At 61.7% G+C, this 21669-nt stretch overlaps 2 protein-coding genes across 7 annotated transcripts; both read left to right on the top strand.

Annotated features, from left to right (window-relative positions):
- Positions 1-6155: 6155 nt before the first annotated feature.
- On the top strand, positions 6156-11484 carry ENTPD2 (ectonucleoside triphosphate diphosphohydrolase 2). Of its 2 annotated transcripts, none has more exons than XM_041724048.1 (9): positions 6156-6349; positions 7631-7748; positions 8269-8419; positions 8585-8744; positions 8902-9051; positions 9519-9773; positions 9855-9974; positions 10655-10789; positions 10874-11484. In XM_041724048.1, the coding sequence occupies exons 1-9, from the start codon at positions 6233-6235 to the stop codon at positions 11075-11077; spliced, it is 1410 nt and encodes a 469-aa protein (XP_041579982.1). In that variant the 5' UTR covers positions 6156-6232; the 3' UTR covers positions 11078-11484. The 2 variants fall into 2 exon arrangements, with proteins under 2 accessions (XP_041579982.1, XP_041579981.1); XM_041724047.1 differs by having other exon boundaries at positions 8824-9051.
- A 1288-nt stretch (positions 11485-12772) lies between these two features.
- On the top strand, positions 12773-18914 carry NPDC1 (neural proliferation, differentiation and control 1). Of its 5 annotated transcripts, none has more exons than XR_005983274.1 (9): positions 12773-13263; positions 15824-15970; positions 17038-17172; positions 17271-17448; positions 17540-17606; positions 17680-17764; positions 17849-17928; positions 18271-18367; positions 18804-18914. XR_005983274.1 is itself a non-coding variant. In XM_041726953.1 (9 exons), exons 1-9 carry the CDS (start codon positions 13152-13154, stop codon positions 18591-18593), a joined length of 963 nt encoding a protein of 320 aa, XP_041582887.1. In that variant the 5' UTR covers positions 12779-13151; the 3' UTR covers positions 18594-18914. The 5 variants fall into 5 exon arrangements, 3 of the variants coding, with proteins under 3 accessions (XP_041582887.1, XP_041582888.1, XP_041582885.1); XR_005983273.1 differs by lacking the exon at positions 18804-18914 and adding an exon at positions 18525-18578 and having other exon boundaries at positions 12777-13263; XM_041726953.1 differs by having other exon boundaries at positions 12779-13263; positions 17274-17444; positions 18525-18914.
- Positions 18915-21669: the final 2755 nt, after the last annotated feature.

Here is a 21669-nt window from a genome sequence, read left to right as displayed (position 1 = left end):
CAGGCATCTGCCTTCGGCTCAGGGTGTGATCCTGGGGTCCTGGGATCGATTTCCATATCGGGCTCCCCACAGGGAGCCTGCTTCTCCCTCTACCTGTGTTTCTGCCTCTCTCTGTGTATCTCTCATGAATAAATAAATACAATCTTAAAAAAAAAAAAAGGATTTTGCCAGCAAAAATTGGTTTATTGGGAATAATGGAGAATGGTCCATAGGCATTTGCATGCCCTGGCAAAACCACAGGCACATCCAACGAAGGAGAGGAATGCTATTTTATGGAGAAGAAGGAAGTGGGAGGGGTGTCCTGAACCCAGGCCCACTGGGTGAGTTGCAGGGGTGGCATCTCTTGCAGGAGAGACAGTGTGCATGTCTCCCTCCTGGGGCCCGGGACTGATGCTTCTTCCCCTTCTGGCATTCAGAGTCCACTTTCATGAGGTTTCCCTTCACCAAAGTTCACCGCTTCCTGTTCCCTTTCTTTGTGTGCTCGTTCAGCTGTTCAACAAACACCTGCTGAGCGCCTCCTGTGAGCCAGAGGCATACCAGGCTCTGCACATGTACAGAGAGCAACTGGTGCTCCTGAGCTACACAGTGTGGGCACTAGGGAGGCCTGGCCACCACCTGCCCTGAGGAACACACTTGCCAAAGGCTCCCCAGGAGGGAGAGAAGCCGGTGCTGCCTTGTGAGGAGTACACACACCCAGATGAGCGGGAGGGGCGCACGCATACCGTGGAAGCCTGGGGAACAGGTGCATGTGCCTCTGCATGTCAGATGCCCTTTGGTGGTCCCAACCAGGGGGCCTCTCTGTCTTGGATTCTGTGTTTGGGACTCTCTCATTCTTTTATAGGGTTTCCCACCTGTCAACGTTATTCTTTTTTTTTTTAAGATTTTATTTATATATTCATAAGACACAGAGAGAGAGGCAGAGACCCAGGCAGAGGGAGAAGCAGGCTCCATGCAGGGAGCCCAATGCAGGACTCGATCCCAGGACCCCGGGGTGATGCCCTGGGCTGAAGGCAGACGCTCAACTGCTGAGCCACCCAGGTGTTCCGGTCAGTGTTATTCCTAAACAATGTGCCCTGCTGGTCCTCCTGGGCTTCACCCAACACACTGTTCTGTCACTTGCTTCTTTCACAGTTTCTGAGATTCATCCGACAGCTCATGCTGTCGTCCTTCATTCCGGGCTGCCGCTCGAGGCATTAGTGCACTTGCAAGCATGACTTGGGAGGAGGTCCTAGGAACTAGCTGGTGGCTGCGTGCACGAGTGTGTTCAGCTCACTAGCAAATCCTATATAGCCTTTGGAATGATGGTGCCATCTGCCCCATCTCTGGTGATGGTTTATCTTTACCTACACTCTGGACGTGAACGCTCTGGCAGTGAAGTCATGGAGGCTCTGAATTAGTCCGAACACGTAGTCCACCATAAGGTCATCAGATGTTCTCCAGAGTCGCACACTAAAGTTTTATTGTTCTGCTCGTGGTGAGCCTTTGATCTCCCTGGAAGTGGTTTGCGTGTAGGATATGAGGGAAGGGCTCTGGTTCCTGTGTCCCTGTGCAGAGAACCTGGGGCCCAGGCCTTGCATCGCACGGGCTGGCCTTCCTGCCCTGATGTATGTGGAGGGCCTGGGCCATGCCCCCTCCACCTGCCGCATGTCTCCATCGCCAGGAGGAAAGTCTGCTCTTCCCGCTCCTGTTCCTGGAGCCCTGGGCTCTTCCACAGACATTTTCAGAACTGGGTCACCATGTTCCTTGACAAACCCTATTGGGGTGACAACTGCAACCACACTGGATCTACACACCAGGTGAGGTGTGTGCCTTAGTAAAGAGCAACCTTGCTCACATGGGGCCGTGGCCCAGAGTGGGGAGCAGTACCCCCAGGAGGAAGCCCCATCACAGAGCCCACAGCCTCTCAACAGGGCCCTACCAGGGAGGGATGGCCTCTGCCCCTCCTGGAAGAAATCGTCCCCCGCACTTCACCCAAGTCTATCACTGAGGCTCCTGCTGACCTTCAGCCAACCTGGGTGCGGGGACCAATTGCACTTCCTCCTCCTTCCCCGTAAATTAGGACTCCTCTCCTTCCTTTGCTGGACATGCCTGCAGTACCCCCTGCCCTCCGCCAAGCCCTGAGCCTGCGAACTCACCGAGGAACCAAGGCTAGGGGTGTTGTTGGGATGGGATCAGACTGTACTTAGGCTGTGAAGTCCCTCTCTGATCTGGATATCAAGGTTGTACTGGCATCATAACATTTTCCTTGGGAAAAATTTACATACCATTTGGACTACGTCTTCCATGACCAATGTGTAGAACTTGCCTGTAAAACTCAGGCCTGATATTTTATTAGCATCTCCAGCTGTGATGGGGGGGGGGGGTTTCACTGATTTTCCTTTATTGTTCTGACAGTCTCCATGTGTATGTATATTCATCTCGGATAGAAGATGAAGAATCATACGTGGAGGTTCAGTGCCTCCAATGCAGGCATCCCACACACCCACGCAGTGCAGTAGCAATGACAACACCCGGACCCTGGTGCCATCGCAGATGCTCGCTTGGACTTCACTGGTTCTGTATGCGGTAACTTCTCTGTGTGTGCGCGTGTGCGGCTCTCTTCACATGCGCAGCCACACTTAACAACCTTAACCAAGAGACCCAACTAAACCATCAGATACCCTCACATGACCCCTTTCCAGCCACATCCACCTCTGATTATGTTTTGTTACAAGTGCTTCTACATCGTGTTTCTGAAACTCTGAGATTGGCTTTTACCACTCAGCAGGTTCCCTGAGGTTCACCCACATGGGTGAGTGTATCAGTAGCTCCTTCCTTTCATTGCTGAATTGTATCCAAGGGTGTGGATGGACCATAGTTTGTGCAACCAGTCTCCCAAAGGCATCTGGGTAGTTTCTAGTTTGAGGCTATTACCAATACAGCTGCCATAAACATCTATGTGCATGTTCCTGCATGAAAGTGTCTTTATGTATCTGGGAAAATGCCCAAGAATGGTTGCTTCATACAGGCTCTGTGTGTATATGGAGGGAGAGGGAAAGATGCATTTTGAGGAACTGGCAAGTCTGAAGTCTGCAGGTCAGATCAGCAGGTTGGAGGCTCAGTGGGGTGGGGGTGGAGATTCCATGTTGTAGTCTTGAGTCCAAACGGCATCTATGGGCACAAACCCTTCCTCTTTGAGGGGCTCTACTCTTTTAAGGCCTTAAACTGATTGGATGTGGCCCACCCACATTCTGGAGGGTGATCTACTTGACGCAGAGTCTACTGATGTTAATGTTCATCACATCGAATGCTTACCTTCCCAACAACATCCAGATAGGGGTTTGACCAAATGTCTGGGCACCCAGCCAGGGTGACACACAAAATAACTAGTCATTACGTGTGGTAAGTTAACTTTAGTTAGTTTTTCTTTTTTTTAAGGTTTTATTTATTTATTCATGAGAGACACACAGAGAGAGGCAGAGACACAGGCAGAGGGAGAAGCAGGCTCCCTGCAGGGAGCCTGATGCAGGACTTGATCCCAGGACCCCGCGATCACACCCTGAGCCAAAGGCAGACGCCCAACCGCTGAGTGGCTCAGGTGCCCTAGGCTGTCTTTTTTCTTTTTTTTAAGATTTTATTTATTTATTCATGAGAGACACACAGAGAGAGAGAGAGAGAGAGAGAGGCAGAGACACAGGCAGAGGGTAGGAGCAGGCTCCACGCAGGAAGCCTGATGTGGGACTCGATCCTGGGACTACAGGATCACGCCCTGGCCAAAGGCAGGTGCTAAACCGCTGACCATCCAGGGATCCCCCCCTAGGCTGTCTTATTTTTAAGGTCAACAGAGTGAAGGCCTTTACGGGTTAAGATGTTTCAGGCGCAAGATGCTGTGGCTCCCATTGAGGAGAGTGAGGCAGACTTAGCCCATATCCCAGCGAATGCCCCCCACCCGGGTGGTCTGGCTCCTGTGGGGGAGGAGGCACTGAGGACCCCCCTTCCCGCACCTCCCTGCAAGTGGTTCCTCTGCCAGGATCCAGGGCCAAGCCATGTGCCACACATCTGGAGGCCTCCTAACCCCAGTCACCCCCGGGGTTCCTGGAGGCCCCTTCTACACAGAAACTCTCCTCTCGTGTGCCTCCCTTCCCACCCCCCACCTTCCACTCCTGGAAAGAAGGGTGTCTCTGCACCAAGGAAGGATGTTGCCACCCCTTCTGTCTCTGAGAGAAGGCACTCCCAGGCTTTGCCCTGGCTGTTCCCTGTTCCCTGCCTTCCCTCTCTTCTGGGACTAATCTGGGCCCTGGGCCACGCGTCCAGGCCTCCACGTCCAGGCCTCCGCTACCCTGGCCCCATCGTCTGGTGGCTGGTACGTCCTGTCCAAGGACCAACCAGAACATCTGGGAGGCCCTGCTTGGGCTTAGTGGGATGTGGCATGGGGGCGGGAACCACACGGGTGGGCGGGCCTGCAGACAGCCCTCTGCCCTCTCTCTCTCTCTCTCTCTCTCTCTCTCTCACTGGGCTCCCTGTGGGCCACGTTCATTTGTTTGTCTCTTTCTTTTCAAGCTCATCTGTAGGCCTCTCCCTCCTCTGAACTTTGCCCAAGGAAGAAAGGCCTAGAAGGAGGGGGAGGGGTGTTGGCGAACCGGGCCTGGAGCCCTGTGCTGGCCACACCCAGAGACTCTGCTGGGGCCCTGCCAGCTAGGGCTGTGAGGAAGCTGAGCCATCTCTGGTGCTCCCACCCTTTCTGTTGTTGGGGTCCAAAGCTGAAAGAAAGGCCTCTTTGCTGGGCCTGTGACACCAGACCCTCAGCCTGGACAGCCTCCCAGCCCAATTGTCTCTGCCGGTTCCAGCCAGCCAGAGTGCTGCCCAGACCCTGCCCCCACCAAAGGCCACCCTCTTGGCCCCCCACCTCCCTGCCCCCAGTCCCTGGCCCTCCTGGGTGGGTTTACCACATGGCTCCGTGCTGTTACACAGCCCCAGGGATGCTTGGTTGGTGGAATTCCTCTTTTGCCCAGGGCACGAAGTGGGGGTGGCCCCTGGCCAGGAAAAGGAGAGATGCTTGGCCAGTCTGGCACACAGGGTGCGTGGGGAGTCAAAGCATAGAGGCCAGACATTTTCCGAGATCAAGGGCAGAGCTGAGGTCTGGGGCTGGCCAAGTACTCACCTTGGCCATCCCAGCTGGCATCCAGGGACCTGTGAGCTGCCGACCAGCTCTAGGGCACCTTCTCCCTTTCCTCCTTGATCTGTGCACAGGAGACCCTCCTCCTGCTCCCCTCACTCCCGACTCCCCAGTCCAGGCTCCAGGCACCCTCCTCCCCAGGTGAAGGGAGCATCAAGGATGGGCCAGGCTCTGAGCCAGGAGGCAGGGCCTGCTCCACACGACCTGGGGTTTTCTTTTTTCAGCTCGGTGTGACTGTGGCCAACTTGCCCCTTTCTCTACCTGCATCCTCACCTGTCACCTTGGGACCAGGGCTGTGTAAGGTAGTTCTGGCATTGTGCTGTTTGGCTGCTCAGCTCTGAGCTCCCAGCACCCCCCAGGTTGAAGGGTAGGCCCTACCAGGATGAGCTTGGTGTCCCCAGGGTCTGACCCTACACTTGCAGCAACCTGCCATGCAGCCTAGGGCTGGGTGTGCACCACTGACCGGCTGGCCCTTTACTGCTTTGAGGGTATGGCAGGGATCCAGTTGGGACCCCACATGGTTCCTGTCACTAGCAGTGCCTCCTTCTTTCAGGACCAGGCCAGGGAAAAGCTGGCCACTCCAGCCACCTGGTCCTCTGAACAAGGTTGTCTAGGGGCCAGCGCAGCCCATCCTTCCACGTAGGCCTCCTGCCAATGAGCCCAAGGACTCCCCTGGACAGGGCTGGGGCTCCCTCGCTACCTCTGCCCCAGGGATGCCCGCGTGTCCACAGGCAGCCCCGGGTGGCCAGCGCTAGTGGCAGGGGGACAGGGCCGGGGGTATGAGGCTCCTGGCGGGCCGGGGCGGCCAGGAAGAAACAGGGTGGGCGCCTGGAAGGGCGCGCGGGAGTGGGTGGGGAGGATGGGATCTGCCGCAGCTTCTCTCACCTGCGGGGCTGGCCAGGAGGTCGCCAGGCGGGCGGGCAGCCCTGGGCGGTCCCGGGCGGCCAGTGGGCGTGGCCAGCCGTGGACCGTGCCCGTCCGCGCTCCGCCCCAGCGCCTACCCGGCCCGCGCCCCGGCCCTCGGCCTCCAGCGCCCCGCAGCCTCTCGGCCGCCGCCTCGTCCGCCCGCGCAGGCCCATGGCGGGGAAGGTGCTGTCGCTGCTGCCCCCGTTGCTACTGGCTGCGGCCGGCCTCGCAGGGCTCCTGCTGCTGTGCGTCCCCACCCGCGACGTCCTGGAGCCGCCCGCCCTCAAGGTGCGTGGGCCGGCAGCGGGCGGGGTCGCGGCCCCCGGAGGCTTGGAGCCCAGCGGGGCCAGGCTGCGCCCGCGTGGCAGCCCGATGTCCACCCGGGCCGGGGAACCCCCGCTCCCGCCCCGCTCCCCTTGGCCGCAGCAGAGCCCGCTCGGGCGGGGGCGGGGCCGGGTCGGGAGGTGGGGGCTGCCTCTCCGCTCCTCAGATACAGCCCTGGGTGCCCCAGGCTGCGGCTGGACCAGGGTCCCCCGCCCCGCGCGCTCCGGGGACGCATCTGCTCCAGGCTCCAGACGAGGTGCCACAGGCGTGGGGGCCCAGGGACTCCTCCCCACCCTCCTGGAAGTCCTAACAGTGGCGGGGTGCCCTTTGAGCCACCAGGCAGGGTGCCCCAGGTTGCTCCTAAAGGAGTTGGAGTTGGGGAGGCCCAAGCGGGTCTTGACCTCTTACTGGACTTGTGTGAAGGGGCATGGGCATGTTGGAGCTCTAAGCTCCAGGAGCCCAGGATAGGAGGTTGCAGGCATGCCCTGTAGCCAAGGGGAGGACAGGTTGCCCTGTGCCCTGTAGCCAAGGGGAGGACTAGGGGGCTGGGGCTGGTGGGGCCTGACCAGCTGATGCTGCAGTCCCCAGGGTGGGGAAGAAGGCGGGAGTGGCCTGTTAACGGGCTCAGAAGGGCATGTTCTCCAGGGGGTTCTCACTGTTGGGATCCCGGCCCTTCTTGCAATCACAGGGAAGGCCCATGTGGCCCCGCAGCTGGGCAGGACCCAGCTCTCACTGGTGCTGCCTTTGAGGCTCAGGGAAGGGGTGTCTCTAGGGCCCCCTGAGGTTGGGCTCAGGTCAGAGACGTGGGGACAGAAAGGAGGAAGAAAGAGTTGGGTGGAGGGGGTTCCTGCAGCTGGGGTTCTCTTTCAGAACCTGGGGACCTCACATCCTTGGGACAGGGTTCCTTTTTTTTTATTATTTTTTTTGGGGGGACAGGGTTCTAAGGGTGGTCCCAAGACCCTTCTGACCCTGACAGAACCCCTCAGCCTGCCCTTGCCAGGAAGTTTCCTGCAGTCAGAAAAGAAAAGGCTGCTGGCCATCAACCCGGTCCCTATTCTCTCCCCACCCAAACTGTGTTTCTTTGCTTGTCCCTGCTGCCTGAGCCCCAGTACTTCATTCTGGGGTTCCAACCTTGCCACAGGGTGGGGTGGGGTGGGGTAGAGAGCTGGAGGGAGCCAAAGGACATGGCCTCAGGCCCCGGACCCCACCTCCACGGCTGACCCCCGCTCCCCTCCCCTCCCCCAGTATGGCATTGTCCTGGACGCTGGCTCTTCTCACACATCCATGTTCATCTACAAGTGGCCTGCAGACAAAGAGAATGACACAGGCATCGTGGGCCAGCACAGCTCCTGTGAGGTGCACGGTAAGATCCCCTGAGCACTGGGCACCCCTCATCGTAGGGGCTCCAGGGCCCTCCCTGCCTTAGCCTCCGAGGTCATGATGCCCCCTTTGCTTGATGCCACTGGGGACTGCTCCAGGAGGGAGCTGCAGGAGCTTCCAAAAGAGAGGCTGAAAACAAAACAAAACAAAACAAAACAAAAAAAAAGAGAGGCTGAGGGCAGTTCATTCTAGAAAGTAAGCCCCAGGTGGTGACTGGGCGACATGGGCCTTTCTCAGCCCAAGATTGGCACGCCCAGGAAAGCCCTTTAGGAGGCTAAGCTGTATTGACAATGCCTAGTGCTTTATCCTGGCACCTGTGTGCACACCCAGGGGCAGGCAGCAGCCTCAGGGACTGGGTGGCCCACAGGCAGGTGGGTCCCTTTGTCTCTGAGGGCTTGAGCTGGGAAGGTGTGTCTAAGCTGCCACCTGGTTCGGGAGCCTCCTGGCCCATGGCTTACCCAGGGGCTGCTGTCAGGCTGGGGCCGATTTCCGTCTCCCTCTAGGAGGGGGCATCTCCAGCTACGCAGACAACCCTTCCAGGGCTGGCCAGAGCCTGGTTGAATGCTTGGACCAGGCACTTCAGGAGGTTCCCAGAGAGAGACATGTGGGCACGCCCCTCTACCTGGGAGCCACAGCAGGCATGCGCCTGCTCAAGTGAGTGTGCCCGCCCCCTGACCTGCCTGACTTCTACAAGAGCCTCAGCACAGGGTGGCCCCCCACACACCCTCAGCAGTGGCCTTGGGCAGGCACGATGTCACCCAGCCGCAGGACCTTGGCTACTTGGGGAGGACGCCCCTCAGAGTCCTCCCTGTGTTCCAGACTGACCAGTCCAGAGGCCTCGGCCAATGTGCTTGCGGCTGTGACCCAGACGCTGACCCAGTATCCCTTTGATTTCCGTGGCGCCCACATCCTCTCGGGCCAAGACGAGGGTGTGTTTGGTTGGGTGACCGCCAACTACCTGCTGGAGAACTTCATCAAGGTGGGCCTGCTGGCCAGCCCAGTGAGCCAGGGGGCGCGCAGCCCACCCACTGGCTGACTCCAACCTCCACTCCCCACAGTATGGCTGGGTGGGCCAGTGGTTCCAGCCAAGGAAGGGGACTCTGGGGGCCATGGACCTAGGGGGCGCCTCCACTCAGATCACCTTCGAGATGGCCGGCCCAGCTGAGGATCCCACCAATGAGGTCCAGCTCCGGCTCTACGGCCAGCACTACCGTGTCTACACCCACAGCTTCCTCTGCTATGGCCGTGACCAGGTCCTCCTGAGGCTGCTGGCTGGTGCACTACAGGTGCCTCACCACCCCTGGCCCACCTGCTCCCACTGTGCCCTCCTCGGGGGAGGGGGGTGAGAAGGGATGGGCGGAGCCAAGAGTCCAGAGTGGAGCCTGGACTGAGGATGGCCACTCTGGGAACCAAAGCTGGGCTTTACTCAGCTGGCAGGACAGATGCACAAGGATCTTGCACACACAAAAGCCACGTGGTGGGGGTGGGTCTAGTGAGTGCCTGGCTAGGGGGAAGGGAGGCCCAGGGCCAGGCATCCAGAGGCCAGGGGTGCCTGGCCGGGGGTTGGGTTTTGTCCATCAGATGATGGGGAGCTGTGGACTGCCCCTGAGCACAGAAGTGATGCCGCCAAAGTGGGACTTATGGGAGATTCCTCAGGCGGGTCCTCTGGGGGGCTCTCAGGGGTCCTGGGCTGGGGGTGGCAGCAGTGCTTGGTGTAGGGGTGATGCCTCACGCACCCCTGCATTCCCCCCAGACCTATGGCTTCCACCCTTGCTGGCCGAGGGGCTATTCGAGCCAAGTGCTCCTTCAAGACGTGTATGAGTCTCCGTGCACTGCGGCCCAGTGGCCCCAGACCTTCACTGGCAGTACCAGGGTCAACTTGTCGGGGACCAGCGACCCCGCCCTCTGCCGTGGCCTCATCTTGGAGCTCTTCAATTTCTCCTCCTGCCAGTTCTCCCAATGCTCCTTCAATGGCATATTCCAGCCCCCTGTGGCTGGGAACTTCATCGTGAGTGAGGGTCTGGGGCTGGGGGCGGGTGCCCTGTTGTGGGTGGGGTCTGTCCTAGGTATGGCTGTCCCCTCCTCGCAGGCCTTCTCTGCCTTCTTCTACACTGTGGACTTCCTGAGGACCGTGATGGGGCTGCCTGTGGAGACCCTGCAGCAGCTAGAAGTTGCGGTTGTCACCATCTGCAACCAGACATGGAGTGAGGTAAGCCCTACCCGTGCCCTGCTGGGGCTGTGCCAAGGGGCCTGGACAGCATTGGGCTGCCCTGAGGCCCAGAACCTAGATTGGGAGGACAGAGGGAAGAGCAAAGGCCCTACTGCAGCAGGGCGCATGGGGTGAAGTGGGGTGAATAGGAATAGCAGAGCTTAGGGGCAGGGGAGTGAGGCTTTGAAGACAACTTGCAGGTTTCTGGCTTCTGCCGCTATAGTTAGACACCTGCCAAGTAAGGGAAGCGGTGTTTTCACAGGTGGAGCATGGGGTGCCTGCCAAACCTTGCGAGAAACACTGTCTCAGGGCTCTGGTGGTGGCAAAGGCCCATCCTGTTTTCTCCAAGTCTAGTCTCAGGCAGACGTGGGGGAGTGGAGAGGTGGGGGCAAAAGGTTAGCCCAAGGTCCACACTGAAGGTCTGGTGCTTCTGTGCCCCTGACCTCACACACGGTTGCTGCTGGCCTGCTGCTTCCTGGGTGGCTGTCCCTGGGGTCTCCCTGAGGTCCACCTCCAAGGCAGGGGTGCCCACTGCCATCAGCGGTCACACTGCTGGTCCTGGAGGGAAATTTCCACCAGGGGCTGGCCTCTGGGGGACTGTGCTGGGGTAGGGTCACCTATCCTCTGGGCTGAGACCTCCCAGTGGTCCCTGGCCCAACAATGTTCCCTTCATGTCCCAGCTGCAGGCCCGGGTCCCCGGGGAGCAGGCCCGCCTGCCTGACTACTGTGCGGTGGCCACATTCGTGCAGCAGCTGCTGAGCCAGGGCTATGGCTTCCAGGAGCATGCCTTCCGTGGGGTAACCTTCCAGAAGAAGGTGGGAGCCTGTGGTCGGCAGGGCACTGAGGGGCGGGGCCTTTGGAGCTGTATGGAGTAGCTGAGGTCTGCGGGTCGCCCACAGGCCGGGGATACCACGGTGGGCTGGGCGCTTGGCTACATGCTGAACCTGACCAACCTGATCCCCGCCGAGCCACCGGGAATGCGCAAGGGCACAGACCTCAGCGCCTGGGTGGCCCTGGTCCTGCTCTGCGCTGCCATCCTGCTGGCTGCTGCTGTCCTGCTGCTGCATCGGGTGCGCGCTGCCAAGTTGTCCAGTACCATCTAGGGCCACGCTGGTGGCTCTGGCCTGTCGCCGCTCCACTCCTACCCCCGGTGCCCTCACCATACTCCACACACCCGCAGCACCTCTGCCCCCCAGTGCCACCCCCACTGAGCCAGGGATGCTGGCGTGCAGCCCACAGGGGCCCAAGTGGGTGAAGAGCAGTGAATCTAGGCCTGGCCAGCTCCCTGCAGCCTCCCCAAGCCTGCCCGGTCTCCTGCACCCCCCTTCCTGGCACCCAGGACCAGGACCCAGACACCCCGCAGCCCTCAGCCCACAACTTCAGTGAGTTAGGCCCTGGGAGCCCCCGCACTCTCCGGGGTCTGCGTCTGCAGGAGGAGGATGGTCAGGCCCACGATCTGGGAACACAGCGGCTACTTGTGAACATTTTATAATAAAAACTTTCTAGAGCAGCAGAGAACATTCATAGGGTGGGGCGCCTGAGCCACTGCCTGTCCTCCCTCCCCACAGCTGAGCTGGCCAGGACGAGCCCTGGCTAGTCCTAAGGGTGGCCCCAGGCTCTTCCTCCTTCCTTCCTCTCTGGGCCCAGACATGGATCAGTGAAGATCCTGCTCTCCTCCACGGCTGGCCCAAGAGTCCCAGAGTCTCTTGAGTCTTCTCTGGCCAGCAGGGCCCTGCAGCCCCTCCAGATCGGCATCAGTGACCCAACCAAGACTGGCAACTGGGCCCTGGCCTAGAGCTGGCCTGGGGGTGAGGGCAGAGAGTGGAGAGATGGTGGAAGTGAGGGTCCTGGGCAGGGCAGCTTTCTAGAGCAGTCTGCTGGAAGGGACTGGGGGACAGGGCAGACCCTTGGCAGGAAGTGGTGCTGGGGGGCTGCTGAGATGAGGACCAGGGTGGTGCAGGGCCCCATTGCTCAGAGAAGAACAGTGAGAGGAGCCAGCGTAAACCCCAGGTGCCCTGACACTGAGGCACAGCTCCCTCCTGCCTGGGTATGGCCTTCTGCATCTCCAAGACATGCCAGTTTCCTCCACCTGCTGCTCCCGCAGCCTCCTCCCCAAGCACTGGTTTCCTGCGCGAGAAGGCACGGTTTTACTCTGTCTTCCTGCTCCTCAGCCTTTCTAGAAAGTGAGCACAGACATGATGGACAGCACCCTGAGGGGAGAATGGCTGTGCTAGCTTCACTCACACATCTCCACCTTCTGCGAGGTTTCCAGCCATCCACAACCCTGAGGGCAGCCGGCCCTGTCTTCGGGGCTCTGAGGGGAAGCCTGGGGTGTGAGGTGAGGCAGAAGGAGGTTTCCCAGGTGGAATGCGTGGGTGTGCTCTCTGGAGCAACAGGTACAGTGCAAGGGGGTGCATCCATAGGTGCCTGTGGTCCTGAGGCCTCCCGGAGCTGAAGGCTGTCACCCAGGGACCGTGGACAGCTCCCAGCCGTCCCTCACCAGCCGCTCCAGGTCACTCTTGCCCCCTGGTGGCCTCCCTGAGCGCAGCCGCCCCATTCCAACCTTAGTGTTCACCAGCACCGGCCTCGATCCAGGCGTGTGTTTGCCTTTACCAGGTGTCTCTGAGCGCCCAGGTGCGTCTTTGGACGCAGCTGTCCATCAGTGTGTGCCGGGTATCCCCGTGCTTCTGGGGCTAGCGCCTCCAGGCCCGGGACAGGTCCCCTGCCCCAAGCGGGGTGATGGCTGCGTGGAAACTGGCGACAGAGTGGGGACTCGAGGGAAGTGTGTCCCGGGGAGGCCCACCCAAGCCTAGCCGGGCCTGAGGAGAACAGAGGTCCCCAGCCACAGAGGCCGCAGAAGTCGAGGCTCCCGGTGGCCTGGAGCGCTGGGGAGGAGGGGGGAGGGGGCGCAACCTGGAGACGCCGGCCCGCCCCCTCAGGTGGAGCGCGCAGGCGCAGTCCCTGAGAGCCTCCCGCCGCCGCGCCTGGATCCCGGATCCTCTGCCGCAGCGTCAGCGCCGCCGCCTCCTTTCCTCCTCCGCCTCCACCTCCGCCCCCTCCGCCGCCGCCGCCGCCGCCGCCGCCGCCGCCGCCGCCTCCCCCCGGACGCGGCGCCCGCCGCCCGCGCCGAGCCCCGGGCCGCGCGGTGCCATGCTGCCCCGGCGGCGGCGCTGAAGGATGGCGACACCCGTCCCTCCGCCCTCCCCGCGACACCTGCGGCTGCTGCGGCTGCTGCTCTGCGGCCTCGTCCTCGGCGCGGCCCTGCGCGGGGCCTCCGCCGGCCGCCCGGGTGAGCGAGAGCGGCCTGGGATCGCGGAGCTGCGCGGCGCCCTCGCCCTGCCCGCCGCCGCCCTCGCCGCGGGCCCCGCCTCGCCCGAGAGGCGGTAAACAGGCTTGGCCCGGAGGGCGCGGCGCCCCGGCCGCCGAAGGGCTCCGCTCGCTCCACGGGCCTTCTCTGGGGCTCCTGGCGGCGACCCTGAAGTTCACGCTCGTCCTGTCTTTGTCTCTGGGTCCTGGGCCGGTGCTGTGTCTGTGTCTGAGGACGGATCCGTCCGGGTGGGCCCGCCGCCGGCTGCCTGTCCGCGCGTCCGTGCGTGTGCACTTCCCGGGCTCCGTGGGCGCCGGCGAGGCCCCAGGGGTCTGGCGGCCTCGCTGCTAGCGTCTGTCCTGGGTTCGGGGTCGCGGTGCTGGGCTGCCTGTCCCCAGGCCTCAGGTGGTGTTGGGCACGAACCTTGCTTTGCTGCCGTTGGTGGGGGCGGGGGTGGGGGTGGGGGCTGAATTGTCCCAGGCTTAGGTGCTTGTTCGGGCTCCAGTGGGGGCAGGAGGTAATGCCCTGGGGGGCCCTCTTGGTGATAGGGCAGAGCTTGAGAAGCCCACAGACCTGGGAGACCCTCCCTGCTTCCCAGATGGGCCCCGGGGCTCCAGGCGGGAAGGTCTTCAGGAACCCAGGATGGAAAACGCATCCCAGCCCAGGGCCGAACTGGGAGACTGTGCTCATGCATTCACTCACTACTGGCTATTTTTAGCCCATTTTACAGATGGGGAAACTGAGGTACAAAGAAGCTATGTGGCCTAGCTGGGATGCCAGCCTGGGCCTTGTGGTTCTGTGTGCGTGGCCTCTAGAAGCCACATCAGGGCAGGCTTCCTCCTGGGCTTAGCACCCGTGGACAGGAAGCCGGAGAGCGGGAGAGTGGGGCTGGCCAGCAATAATGAAGGCTGCTTGCAGAGAACCTGGCTCTAGGGCATGCAGGGTGGGGCCTCCTGAGGAAATGAAGTGTAGCCTGTGTGCTAAGCCCCTGGGGTGGGCTGGTGACATCCCAGCTGCTCCCAGATGCAGGGTGTGGTGCCGCTATTCCGGAGATCTCTTCCTGCACGCCCGGGCTGGAGGGGAGACTTCCTCAGCATTAGCTGGGTGGCAGCCCTGTCTTCCTAGGCTGGGGAACCGGGAATGTCTGGAGGCCTCTGGAACCCAGACCCTGGAAGCAGCTTTGTGCTTGAGGCCTCTACCCTTGGCCTGGGCACTCTGCGGTCTCAGCACCAGGAGAGGGACTGTCTGGCTCCCCAGGCACCCAACTGGTGGGTGGGGTCCAGAGTGATGTGCTGGCACAGGCTTAACATTTAACCAGCCTACGCCCCAGGCTGGCTCTCTGATACTGGCGCCTGCTGACCCAGGTGGTATAGGGTGGGGGTCCCCTGGATGGGAGTCTGCCTGCTGCAAGGGCTGCTGGAATGCTCTACCTTCAGAGAGGAGGCTGGGAGTGTCAGGTTACCAAGGAAACCAAGTCAGGCCAGCCAAGGTCTGGAGAAGGACAGAGCCCAGCACTCCTTGATCCTCCGAGTACCTTGGGCCCCAGTGGCCCTCCTGCCATGGGGGGTGGGGGCTAGGCCCAGAGGAATAGTCTGGTCCTCCAGATATACCCCATCCCAGCCTCCTCAACCAGGATTGACAGTCCTGTTGGGTATCTCCCTGGGTCCTCTAGCTCTGCTGTCCCATAACTGGGGCCAGTGTACCAGGCCTTAGGGCATTCCCTAACTTTGAGGCAACTTGCCTTCTGTGTCCCAGAAGGGAAACTGAGGGCCGGAGGGCTACTGCTTTCTGTCCCCCAGCATCAGGATGGGACCCACTGGCCATCTATACAGGACACCGTAGTTAGGGCCCAAAATCCCAGGGACTCCCCAGTCCCTGGCAGTGTGACTGCAGGGGTGACCCTGGTCTGGCTTCTGTATCTCAGGCAAGTATGGCTTGCTGATCCCAATCTAGGTCTCCCCAACCCAGCTTCTCTGTGCTTCAGAGACAAGCCAGAGACCAGACACAGGGAGAGTGACCATCTTCCATCTATGCCTAGGGCTGTAGGCACTTGCAGGGCCCTCGGCTTCCAGCTCTGCCCTAGGGCTGTGGGATGACACATGGGACTTGTAGGGCAGCCCTGATGTGGTGAGAGAGGTGGGTGGCCCCACTTTCTAGGGCTCCCAGCCTGGGTAGAGGGGTTAGGGCCTGCTTGGGGCATGTTGAGACCAGAGGCAGGACCTAGAGGGCTGCCTGGCCCCGGCTGGGAGAGCTAGTGTTCCCCAGACGGTAAGGGGCAGTTCTGTCTAGGGCTGACTCAGGCCTGGAGGTAGAACTCTGGGGAGTGGGTGGGGCAGGAGAGTTCCGATAAGTGTTGGGAAGGCTTGTCTTCCTGGTCCTGATCTCTGGCTCTTGGGAGGAAGGGCCTGCCCAGAACAATGGCCGGAGCCAGGCCAGCCTGGGTCAACTGTGTGGGGGAGGGGGGCCAGGGCAGTACCGCCTCCATGCAGGGGCTAAGCTGACCAGGGCGGTGATCCAGCTCTGCCTTCTGCTTCCTTCCTAGATGCAGCTGCCTGTCCTGGGAGCCTGGACTGTGCCCTGAAGAGGCGGGCACGGTGCCCCCCAGGCGCGCATGTCTGTGGGCCCTGCCTTCAGCCCTTCCAGGAAGACCCACAAGGGCTCTGTGTGCCCAGGATGCGCCGGCCTGTGGGTATGGGAGAGAAGGGTGTCTTCCCCCCATCCCCTGCCCTCGTACGTTTGCCACTCAGCCTCACCTCCTAGGTCCCCTGGGCTTCCTTGGGTACTGGAGACTCTTATGTCTCCAAGTGGCCTGGTGATCTTTCCAAATAGCACCATCTCAGAGCCTGGCATCAGGCTGAGGGTTGGGGCAGTTATTCCCTACCAGGGCAAGGGTGTCCAGTGTGAAATGCTGAGGTGATCCCAGAAGAGAAATCAGAGTTCCCCAATTGCTGCCTGGCCTCCTTGCCACGTACGCCCTCTTTCTCCATGGCTCACTCATCCTGTGCAATCCATGTGCCTCACCTGGCGATCTTGGCCCAGAATGCTGGACAGCCAGCCAGGTGCCGAATGACTTCAGGTGTGATGGGGCATTACAGAGGGATGCTGGGGGTGCTGAAGTCTGGTGGGGCAGGAGGACCTTCTTGGAGGAACACATTCCTGGCAGTGAGGGAGGCCGGGAATTGACGTGTGCAGGTCTGCTTCAGAAGGTGGCAGGTGCTCTGCTCCTTCCATGCTGTGCAGAGTATCTGTACTATGGGGCACGTGGCCCGGGTGGGGGTGGAGGCCCAGCCACCAGCCCCGTCCCAACAGCTGCCCTCAGTTCCTACTGATTGGCTGGTGTGTGTGTGTGTGTGTGTGTGTGTGTGTGTGTGTGCGCGCGCGCGCGCGCGCGCAGAATGGGGCCTCTCCCCGTTCCTTGAGGAGTCACTGCCTATCTTGGTAGAGAAGCCATGGAGTGATGCACCCCTTCCCTTCTCCTGGCCTCTGCACATTCCCCTAACACCTCCACTCCCTTGCTGCTGCCCCCACGTTCCTGGGAAAGCTGCTGCTCACAAAGACTGCTCTCAGCTGTCACCACACAGCAACTCAGGATGGCAGGGCTTGAGGCTACTCCCTGGTCCGATGGTCACCACTGGTGCCTGGGCCTGAGGTCTGGCTCCTGGATGGGCTGCACCTGCTCTGAAGGCCCACCTGCAGCTGGTGTTGCCTGCGAGGGGCTGGGGGCCTCTCCACCTGATGGCCCTTCACCCTCTCCAGGGGAGAGCCTGCCCAGGCCCCGATTAGAAGATGAGATTGACTTCCTGGCCCAGGAGCTGGCCCATCAGGAGCCACAGCCCCCCGTGCTCGCTGCCCAGCCCCAGCCTGACAAGGGACAGCAGCACCTGGAGCCTGGTGAGACCCCCTCCAAGCCCCCTCCGCCCCACTTTGGGCCTCCCCACTCCTTTGACCCTGGGCTGGTCCTAGTGTTCTAACCTACCTTCTCTCTGCAGCAGCCACCCTGGGGCTCTCAGAGCGCCGCCAGGGCCCCAACCTGGGCACCTCCTCTACTGGGGGAACCCCTGCTCCCACACCCCACACCTCCTTGGGCCCCCCCGTGTCGTCAGTACCGGTGCACATTTCCCCCTTGGAGCCCCGGGGCGGGCGCGGTGACGGACTCGTCCTCGGTAGGTCTGTAGGGCCGTAGGGCCGGCCGGTCGCGGTGGGCAGGAGGCAGCCCCGCCCCGAAGGCCGCCCTCCCTCACCGCGCCCCTCCCCGCAGTGCTCATCGTGGCGAGCTCGGTAGCCGGCGCGGCCGCCCTCGCCGTGGCCGCTCTGTGCTGGTGCAGGTGAGCGCGGGGGGCCGGGCGGGCCGGGGCGGCGGGCGGCGTCTCCGCGGCTCTCAGGCTCCACTCCCCGCAGGCTGCAGCGAGACATCCGCCTGACCCAGAAGGCCGACTACGCGGCCCCGCAGGCGCCCGGCTCCCCCGCCACGCCCGGGATCTCGGTGCGTCGCCCCGCCCCGCCCCGCCCCGCCCCGCCCTTCGGGCGCCCGCCGCCGCGCCCTGACCCCCCTGCCGTCTCCCCGCAGCCTGGCGACCAGAGGCTAGCGCACAGCGCCGAGATGTACCACTACCAGCACCAGCGGCAGCAGATGCGGTGCCTCGAGCGGTGAGAGGCCGCACCCCGTCCGCCCCTCCCATACTGGCCGCCCCGCCCCCCTGCACCCGTCACAACACCCGCCCCACACCCTGCACCCCCACCTTCACCCCTGCTCTCAACACCCTCCCCAGCCCTTCCCTCCACCTGGCACCCTGCCCTGCTCCTGTACACCCCCCTACACTGGGCAGCCCCCCGCCCCCGCCCCATCCCTGCACCCGTCACAACACCCGCGGCCCCTACACCGGCCATCCCCCCCTGCTCTGGGCCCAGGTGGGCAGAGCCCTTCTGATGGTCTGGGGCCCTGGCACCTGGAGGGGGTGGGAGGACCTAGCCATCCTGCCTCCTACCCAGGCATAAAGAGCCGCCCAAGGAGCTTGAGTCATTGTCCTCAGACGAGGAGAACGAAGATGGTGACTTCACCGTGTACGAGTGCCCAGGCCTGGCCCCAGTGAGTCCTGCGGCAGGAGTGGCTGGGTAGGGGGGTGGGGGGAGGGGCTGGGGCAGGGGTTGGGGGAGTGGAGCCCAGCAGGGACTTAACCATCTCCTGGGATGGGGTCGTTCCCCGTGCGCCCCCACCCCTGCCCACCTGACCCCGGCCTTCACAGACCGGAGAGATGGAGGTCCGGAACCCGCTGTTCGACCACTCCTCGCTGTCTGCACCCCTGCCGCAGTGACCTGAAGGCTGCTGCTACCTTCTCCCGGACTGCATGGCCCACGGGCAGGGAGGGCAGGGCTCCGAGTGTCCCATTAAAGAGACCATGTTCTGACAGTGGGCGTGCTTGTGGCTGGGCCAGGGCACAGGGTGGGGTGGGGGTGGGGGCGGGAACCCCTTACTAAGGAGACTCAGCCCCCTTCTGTCAGGGACCTTCTCTTTCGTCTTGCAGCTGTCCTCTTGAGTCTGAACCCCCAGTGAGGGGCTGGGGAGAACCCTAGAGACCAGGCATGGATGAGGAATCCTGGAAACAAAACCAATTAAAATACGTTTCAAACCCGTCCGTCATGTTTGCATGCTAGAGACTGACCTCCATCCCATCATTTGGGGTGTGGTGCATGGACCCTGTAGGGGAGGTCTGGGGCTTCCTCCTGCATGCCCAGAGATGGTGTTGGGGGGTGCATGTCTGTGCCCTGCTTCTGCTGGGAAGGACCTTCTCTCCCTCTGCTGGGGAAGAGACTTCATTTTTCTACCAACACAGATCACCCCTATCCTTTCCTCCTTTAGGCCTCTCCCCTACTGATACCTCTGTCTCAAGTAGGGAAGGGAGAAGTAAAGTACATGGCCAGGCTGGTCTGGTGTTGGTGTCACTCCCCCAAAGCTCCCATTCCACCTATGCTAAAAAGAGCAGGGCTGTGAGGGGAGTGGGGACCCACAGACACCTCGCCGTGGGCACCCAGACTCCATTTCTGCTATTGTCCACCTGGGCTAGAAGGCGGGAAGGAACAGGATGCAGGCTCTGAGTGTGGGTTTGTGCCAGGAACCACAGAGGCCTCTGGGTTCTTGCAGCATGTGTGTGTGTGGCGGGGGGGGGGGGGGGGGAGGGGGACATGGCAGGCAGAGGGATCTGAGGGCCAGTGTGGGCCAGCTAAAGAGACAGGTGGTGGGGACCCCGAATGTCAGGAGCTGGGTCTTGGCCCACCCCTGCCACCCACCCTGAAGCAAGGAGGCTGCTGGAAGGAAGAGTGCCCTTCAGATGAAGGCGCAGAGCAGGGGGTTGCACTACAGGATCCAAGGTGCAGAGGCTGGGTGGGGAGGGATTTCTGGGGCCCAGGGAACAGTGGGCCTGCTGTGGATCCAGGGCAGGGATGGACATGTCTGCCACCTGAGCCTGGGAAGGGCACGGGTTGGATTCAGAAGCCCCATACTGGTTTCTGGGAATGGGTGTTCAGGGAATACTGAACTTCTGGCCCCTGGGTAGATGGGGGTAGGTCGGAGAGGGGAAAACAAGGCCCATTTGGGACAGGTGGGTTCCTAAGCAGAGATGGGGGGGCTGCGCTGGGGAAATGGGTTTGCCCTAGCTGGGAGCGAGTGGCTTGTCCTAAAGCAAGACATCTTTAGGGCCAGGGACCATCCACCCTGAATCCCGGGCTGTGGCCTTGGGCTGGCTCTCAGCTGGGAGCCTCAGTTTCCCTTTTGTGCAGCAGTGTGGGAGACAGCAGAAGGCAGAGGAGCTAGGAACATGTGGGAGGTGAGGGCAGGGTGCCAAGGATTGTGTATCCACTGGCACCTGCTCTGTGCCATCCGGAAGGCATCTATGGAGGATGTGGGGTGTGGAGATGTTCAGCCTCACTCAAGACGGCTCAGGCAGTCTGGCTGGCCGGCTGGCACCCACATGCCTAGGGCCAGGAGGTTCCCCTGACATCTGGGGTCTTGCCCACCTCCTGTGGAGTGAGCTGGGCAGAGAGTAGTCGCCAAGGCCTCCAGCCTGCCCCCAGGAGCCTCCATGCCTAGTCCCCAGGGCCTCAGGCAGGAGGGTCTCCCTCTGGAGCAGCTGCAATGAGACAGGAATGGGAATGATGTCCAGGCCAGAGGATGCAGGGTGGGGTGGGCTCCTCTGGGTAGTGGGTGCTCCCTCAGCCTGGCTCCTGGCTCAGCTTGGCAGCCCACCCCCCACCGGGCTCCTTTGGCTTCCTTGGCCTCTGGCTAGCTTAGAGCCAGTCCCTGCTTCCTCACACAGGTCCCACATACAGTCGGCGGCCCCGAGGCTGGGCCCTGGTATCCAGGGAAGCCCTGTCTTCACAGGGACTCTGAAGACCCCAGTCCTGCTTGAGGGGCCTATGACCTTCCTCCCCACCACCTATAGCCTCAGAGCCCCCTGCTGCTGCTCCTGCTGCTGTCCAAGCCCCTGCCCATGGGCCACCTCCTTGGCACAAAAGGCTGATCTGGTCTCTGCTCTCAGGGCCCGCCTGTGCTTCAGCCCCTTAGCAAACCTTCCCTGGTTTGGCATCCTGAGCATAGGTGACAAAGGGTAACATTCCTGCAGCCCAACATAGACCCTGAGGTGACACTCATCTGTTTGGAGATGCCCCCATGCCTGCTAGACCATGGGGGGAAGGCCACGCTTGGCACAGAACGTAGGGTAGAGTAGTTCCTTAGCCAAGACCCTACAAGGTATGAACCTGTCCCTCTGCAGGCCCCAGGAGAGGGTGCTCTTCTCCAGCAGGTCAGACACAGTCTCCTGTCAGCCTGGGTAACTGGCTGGGCTGGTGCCCAATTCCTAGTACCCTACAACACCCCCACCCCAGCTGTGCCGCCCACCAGAGCAGGTGTGTGGAACAGAGAGAGCCGAGCCCAAGTCAGGCTCAGGGCACAGAGGTCCCGCCAGCCTCTCTTGCATGAGGACGTGAATATGCCCACTGGGTTGGGCCTAGGCAGGAAGGGAAGGAAGGGAGCAGGTGCTGCACGGCCGGCCTCCACCCGTGTCCTCCAGGCAGGGGAGCTGCCCATCCTGCTGCAGCCCTTCTGCTACAGCCCCAACCTGGAAGCTCCCCAGCTCCCTGCCCCTCTCTGCACCCACCTTCCAAAGGCGTTCCCTGATCCCGCCCCCCCCCCCCCCCCCCCCCACCTCATCTTGTCGTCGATAATAAAGCACACTCCTCTCCACAGCCTTGGCTTCCTCCACTGCAGGAAACAGGTGGCTCTGGGGCACAGCCACCAGGGGGCCTTCTGGGCACACAGGCACCTGGGCATCCATCCGACCTTTGCTTCCCTCAAGATAACACCTGGGGCGGATGGACAGCTGGGCTCTGGCCTTC

Source organism: Vulpes lagopus, chromosome 12, assembly GCF_018345385.1.
Source record: "Vulpes lagopus strain Blue_001 chromosome 12, ASM1834538v1, whole genome shotgun sequence".
In the NCBI taxonomy this organism is placed as follows: domain Eukaryota; kingdom Metazoa; phylum Chordata; class Mammalia; order Carnivora; family Canidae; genus Vulpes; species Vulpes lagopus.
The sequence above is the reverse complement of the archived record's forward strand: the minus strand, read 5'-3'. Positions and strand labels throughout refer to the sequence as shown.

Bases quoted from the DNA above. Each gene is read 5' to 3' on its own strand.
- ENTPD2 (XM_041724047.1), top strand. From the start codon at position 6,233: ATGGCGGGGAAGGTGCTGTCGCTGCTGCCCCCGTTGCTACTGGCTGCG. The intron at 8,745-8,823 runs GTGGGCCTGCTG...CACTCCCCACAG, and splicing joins TGCTGGAGAACTTCATCAAG to TATGGCTGGGTGGGCCAGTG. The intron at 10,790-10,873 runs GTGGGAGCCTGT...GGTCGCCCACAG, and splicing joins GGGTAACCTTCCAGAAGAAG to GCCGGGGATACCACGGTGGG.
- NPDC1 (XM_041726951.1), top strand. From the start codon at position 13,152: ATGGCGACACCCGTCCCTCCGCCCTCCCCGCGACACCTGCGGCTGCTG. The intron at 17,173-17,270 runs GTGAGACCCCCT...TTCTCTCTGCAG, and splicing joins ACAGCAGCACCTGGAGCCTG to CAGCCACCCTGGGGCTCTCA. The intron at 17,929-18,270 runs GTGAGAGGCCGC...CCTCCTACCCAG, and splicing joins CAGATGCGGTGCCTCGAGCG to GCATAAAGAGCCGCCCAAGG.